Source organism: Marmota flaviventris, chromosome 10, assembly GCF_047511675.1.
Source record: "Marmota flaviventris isolate mMarFla1 chromosome 10, mMarFla1.hap1, whole genome shotgun sequence".
NCBI lineage: Eukaryota > Metazoa > Chordata > Mammalia > Rodentia > Sciuridae > Marmota > Marmota flaviventris.
Genome location: NC_092507.1, coordinates 77,063,940 through 77,069,846, shown reverse-complemented (window position 1 = coordinate 77,069,846; position 5,907 = coordinate 77,063,940). Strand labels below are relative to the sequence as shown.

The following is a 5,907-nucleotide window of genomic DNA, read 5'->3' as shown; positions in this document are numbered from 1 at the left end:
CTGCACCTGCCAAGTCCGCCGCCGCCGCCGCTGCCGCCCGGTGCCAGGCTGTGGGCAGACCCAGGCGGCAGCGGCAGCGGCAGCGGCGGTGGCGGCGGCTTAGGGGTCGCTTCTTTCCTCCTGCGCCTTCGCCTAGGTCTCCCGCGCCGCCCCCGCCGCCCCACGTGCGCGGTGGTCCCCCCGAGCGCACGTTCCTGGCTTTCCCTATTTTTCTTTTTTGGTAACCTCCCAGTCTTTCTTTCTCTCTATCCCTACCTTTTGCGTCAGGGGGGAAAAAGTTGTGTCGAAAGTGTCCACCGATTACCACCTCCCCACTGTCCTTCCTTTACCCCCGCCCCACTTTCTTCTTCTTCTCCTCCTTTTTTTTCCTCCCCCGAGCGGCGGCAACATTGTTTAGTGTTTATTTTCTTTTACGATCAATAGCTTTTTCTTGGTCCGGGCGGTTACTCAACGGCGGAACGGCGTGGACCTCATGTAGAAATGACAACAATGGAAGGGGCCAGCGGGTCGAGTTTTGGAATAGACACGATTTTGTCCAGTGCCAGTTCTGGCAGTCCCGGCATGATGAATGGAGATTTCCGCCCGCTCGGCGAGGCGAGGACCGCGGATTTTAGGAGTCAGGCTACCCCGTCTCCCTGTTCGGAGATTGATACCGTAGGAACGGCACCTTCTTCTCCTATCTCGGTCACCATGGAGCCCCCGGAGCCGCATCTCGTAGCAGACGGGCCCCAGCATCACCACCATCTCCATCACAGCCAACAGCCGCCGCCGCCAGCCCCGGCCCCGACGCAAAGTTTGCAGCCTTCGCCCCAACAGCAACCGCCGCCGCCGCAGCAGCAACAACAGCCAGCAGCCCAGCAGCTGGGCTCGGCCGCCTCGGCCCCCAGGACTTCCACCTCTTCTTTTTTAATTAAGGACATCTTGGGCGACAGTAAACCTCTGGCGGCGTGTGCACCCTACAGCACTAGTGTCTCCTCTCCCCACCACACCCCGAAGCAGGAGAGCAATGCAGCGCACGAGAGCTTTAGGCCAAAGCTCGAGCAGGAGGACAGCAAAACCAAACTCGACAAGCGAGAAGATTCCCAGAGCGACATCAAATGCCACGGTGAGTCGCGCCGCCCCAGCCGCCGTCTGCTTCTTCTCCTGGTTCCCTTCTTCCCTTCAGCTTCCAGCGAATCTCCAATGGGGAATTATTCCGGGAGATTGTTGGGCGATTGGGCGATGGTGAAAGAATGCAAACTGGAGAGAGGCCTGGGCGAGCGATTAAGAGACGCTACCGAAGTTGTGTTTATTGTTACATTTTTACCTCTTAACCTTTACCGCCATCCAGTTTCTTTCTTCGTTTTACTTAATTTTAATGTATTGGGAGAGGGCCACGACGAGGAGGTCTGACGGGAAATACTTTTCCTTGACAAAAGGGACCATCTTGAGGTTTTTTTTTTTTTTTCTTTTTTGGTTGAGACCTTGGGAATGGGAGTGGGGAGTGAGATGGGAGACACAAACTATGGAGTCTAGGGGTGTGATCACAACCTGATGTTTATTCTTTAATGCAAATGATTTCCCCCCAACCCCCCGCATATTTTCTAAACACCATCACAGGAATTATCAGATTCGAGGAAGGAAAATTTTCCGTTTTGATTAACAGAACAATTTGGGATTAATACAAGGAAGCCAGTAAAAATTCATAATCATTTTTTAAAAACACCCTTTTTGCCCAGTGGTCCCAACAAAATTCTGTATCCTCAGTAAAATTTTTGTCCCCTTACAAGTAATAGGGAGGTAGTATTTTTAAAAAATAATTTATGGAATTGAATTTGTCCATTTTTGTAAAATCAGATGACAATGGAAATTGTCTTTCAACTCCCTTTCTGCATTTTCTCCTCCGACAATGTCATAAGAAGGTATTCTGGTCTTTACATGGTAAGAGTTTTAACATACCAGGGGAGTACTTTTTTACCACCTTTACTGATAAGTTATTTATTATTATTAATCTTTGGTTCTCTGGCAAAGATAAGTGCTGACTGGAAGATAGGATATTGGCTTCTCATTTTACTATTATAGTATTAGCATAATAGTGCCCTAAACAGATGTACAGTCTGGTCTGGCGATTTTTCGTGCACCAACCTCCCCAGTGGGTCAATTAGAGAGATTATTGTTCTTCCTGCAGGGAAGATCAAGGAGCGCTGCACAAACGGGTACAAACAGAGAGGGATTGACATATCGATTTCCCAGCATTTCAGTAAAAAACCAAAGTTGACAAATAGAATCCGGAAATCTCTGCACTGTCACCTGGATGGGCTCAATGATTTTGAGTTCAGCTCGGTGTCGGGGCAACAAATTTTTCCAAAGCTTTCAAAGACCCAGTACAGGCAGCTGCAGAAAGCTTGATTCCAACATTTCCCAGGTGCATCTGAAAAAGAGAAATATGTGCCTGTAACTCCCAGTAAACAGAAAAAAAGTTAAACAAACAAAAAGTGTCCTCTTCTAAAAAAAATCCACATAACTGACTCTTTGGAAAGAACTAAATTAGAAAAGTGGTCCTGGTGAAAACAATTAAAAAAAATGGACAGGGTCCTCCCCTACCCCATCAAGGAAAACAGAAACAAAAAGTCTTTTATTGAGAATTATTTTTTAAACTCTTAACTTCCAACCAGAAGATTTTTTTTTTTTTTTAGAAGAAGAAGGGTTCTTTTAGAAGAACCCCTTTAAAACTTTTATGATATCTCTCCACAGGGCCCAAGAGTCCCCAGCCAGAAGAAAACAATCCTCTTCGGATACCCTGGCTCAGACCCAAGTATATGTGTGTGAGGGTAGTGGCAGAGTGTAGTCCCCTGAGACCAGTGGTTGTCTTGGGAATGTGAAAGTGTGTGCCAGGAGGATACTCCACCCTTTCCTATTTCAAGCTAACTTACATGGCTGTGTCTGGGTTTCTATTGTAGGAACAAAGGAGGAAGGAGACCGAGAGATTACAAGTAGCCGTGAGAGTCCCCCTGTGAGAGCCAAGAAGCCTCGAAAAGCCAGGACAGCTTTCTCTGACCACCAGCTTAATCAATTGGAGCGTAGCTTTGAGCGGCAGAAGTACCTGAGTGTTCAGGACCGCATGGATCTGGCAGCTGCACTCAACCTTACTGACACCCAAGTCAAGACTTGGTATCAAAACCGAAGGTAAGGCAGGCTCTTTGAGGAGCAGAGATGTCTGCCCAGGTCATAAACATTGCACCAATCTTCTTCCTTCCTGGCCTCTGGAGACTAGGGACTGAGAGTCAGAGAGCCTACTGTGGGTGAGTAGGTGTTTTCAGACTAGGGGTAGGGATTAGCCAAATCTCCAAGGTGAGAGAGACCTTAAGGCAGCTGGAATTGGGCAATTGTGCACTTCTAAGTATCTTAACAGGTGCTACTTTCCCTTGGAAACCTGAGCTGCTGGAATTCCCCACACTTTATCCCCAAATCAATCAAGCCACACCTTCTCAAATTGAGACATCTGTGCAGCTGACATTCAGGCCCAGAGAGCCTGTATGCGTGGTGCACCCCTTGGGCCTGCCCCAGGCTGGTTCCAAATGTCTGTAGTCGGCAACATGGCCCAGCCATTGTGGTCCCCACAGAGCTGTCCCACCAGTCTTGGCTTAAATGTGAGGTGGTTGGGAGAGCCAGGGTTACAGCCTTAAGCCTTGGTCCTGCATCTCCTCAGAGATTAGGAGAGTCCAGCTGGGTTAGAATTGAGTTTGCAGCCCCAGGCTGGAGAATCAGGCAGTTGGCCAGGCGTCTAGACTGGGTGTCTGTCCCCTATACTGGCTGCCTCCACTGTCTCAATAGGGAGAAAGGGTGCCACAGAGCCTGCCCAGCCCTGCTGCATTTTTAGAAAGGAAATTAAGAAAGCAGCTGGCTGTGCTTGCAAGGTCCTGAACTATAGGACTGAACCTGGGCAGTCTGAGACGAGGTTATTCTGTGTTTCCAAGCCTGGCGCTCATCTCCCTTGTCTCTCCCCCTCCTTTTCTCTCGTTTGTGTTCTAATCGTCCATAAGTGCGGTTGGAAATGCCCATCCAGTTGTCATCTTTACCATAATTTTCTGTCTCATTACATACGGATTCAGCCACCCTAATTCTGTCGGAAAACATTAGTGTCATTTGTAGCCAATTTAAAATGGGCGACATGTTTATTAATTTGGTTGGAGCTGCTGGGTATGGACGGCCCACCAGCCTTACGTACCTTCATAAGGCATTTGAGCCAAGGGCCTGCTCCTGTCTTCTTCCTAAAGGGGGGTGTAGATGGGGGAGGGAGGAGACCAAGAAAAACTGATCACAGGTTTTAATTGTTACTTGCCCCAGAGGAGGAAGTGTCTTGAAATGCATCTCCCCACCCCAAAGGCCAGGAGGTACTGTCCTCCTGGGAGAGCCCTCTCTCAAACGAATTCCAGTTTGAAACCTTGTCTCCTTCCTTGCCCGAAATCCCCTACTCCCTGTAAGGATCTGTCAGGCTGATAAGAGAATTGTCTCCACAGCCCTGGGGAAAGAGAGGAGCAGGGGTCTGAGGCCCAGGAGAGACTCTGTCCCTTTGTTTACAGTTTTGGTTACTTCTTTCTCCGTGGGGAGGGGGAGAGGCTGAGAGCAGACACTTTGGAATTATTGGGGGAGCACTTTGAAAGAGAATTAAGGGAGGAGGGGGAAGAGTGTGGAAAGAGGTGGTCTCCTTTGATCTTCAGGAAAGTTTCAGGAAGTAGCCACAGTATGAGGGGGACAAGTAGAGCAAAGGGACAGGAAAAGGCAGCAGGAAGCTTATAGGATTTCATCTTCCAGTGTCTCAAACTTTGAGGGTGTAGTTTACAAAATTGGCTTTGGGTTTGAGTCCTCTTGTGAGCTAGGTGGGGGCAGGAAATGCACATTCCCAGTTCCCAGAGCTCTCTGAGTCTCCCTACTGGGTGAGGGAAAAGGAGAAGATGGGAGAGGACCAGGGAATGGGTCGGGCCTCTGTGCCTGGTGCCTGGACCATGTCCACAGCCGCCTTTGGGTGCATGTACGCCTGCTTTCTTTCAGGACCAAATGGAAGAGGCAGACTGCGGTGGGCCTGGAGCTGCTGGCAGAGGCAGGGAACTACTCAGCGCTGCAGAGGATGTTTCCTTCACCTTATTTCTATCACCCAAGTCTGCTGGGCAGCATGGACAGTACGACAGCCGCAGCAGCTGCAGCTGCTATGTACAGCAGCATGTACCGGACTCCTCCAGCACCCCATCCCCAGCTGCAGCGGCCCCTGGTACCCCGAGTGCTCATTCATGGCCTGGGACCCGGGGGACAACCAGCCCTCAATCCCTTGTCCAATCCCATCCCAGGCACCCCACATCCCCGGTGAAGAAGGAGGGAAGGCTCTGCAATCCCTCCCAATCCCCGACCTGACCTGGACAGCTGCCCCACCTCTTCCCGCACCAGACCTCCATTGCAGCGGACACTGGGAGGCGGAGGAGTAAGAGAGGAAGATACTCACCTATGGGCCAGGGTCCCCAAAGAGGAGCCAGCTTTCTGCTCTCCATCCCAACCCCCCAGAGGCAGGGCTGGAAAGCTCCCCCACAGCAGTGTGACTGGTGAAAACGCTGACCCCACACAAAGTGCAACCAGTAAGTGAAAACATCAACAAAAACAAAACCTCAAGTTCTTTTTTAAAAAAACGACTTTAGGGACAAGCAGGAGGGAGGGAGGGGGGAGGGCTAAAAAGGGAAGAAAGAAGGGCATGGAGAGGAACTGTAGGGGCAGAGAGAATTGTAGGTGGACAGACAGCCTCAAATATCCAGGCAGAGGGTGTTGCCATGGACATTCATCTGCCCCAGAGAAAAGAGGAGGGTGACTGAGAACTTTGCACTGATTTCTCATGACCTTTTTTCTTTTGGAAAAGTGGCATGCTCCATAATATGAAAAAAA

General features: G+C 50.0%; 1 protein-coding gene across 1 annotated transcript; it reads left to right on the top strand.

The window, feature by feature from the left end:
* The first annotated feature begins 480 nt into the window (after positions 1–480).
* On the top strand, positions 481–5,344 carry Barhl2 (BarH like homeobox 2). The gene is made up of 3 exons (XM_027935263.2): positions 481–1,105; positions 2,940–3,165; positions 5,032–5,344. The coding sequence occupies exons 1-3, from the start codon at positions 481–483 to the stop codon at positions 5,342–5,344; spliced, it is 1,164 nt and encodes a 387-aa protein (XP_027791064.1).
* The last annotated feature ends 563 nt before the right edge of the window (positions 5,345–5,907 follow it).

Coding starts and splice junctions, on each gene's coding strand:
- Barhl2 (XM_027935263.2), top strand. CDS start 481: ATGACAACAATGGAAGGGGCCAGCGGGTCGAGTTTTGGAATAGACACG. Junction 1,106..2,939: donor GAGCGACATCAAATGCCACG/GTGAGTCGCGCC, acceptor TTTCTATTGTAG/GAACAAAGGAGGAAGGAGAC. Junction 3,166..5,031: donor ACTTGGTATCAAAACCGAAG/GTAAGGCAGGCT, acceptor GCTTTCTTTCAG/GACCAAATGGAAGAGGCAGA.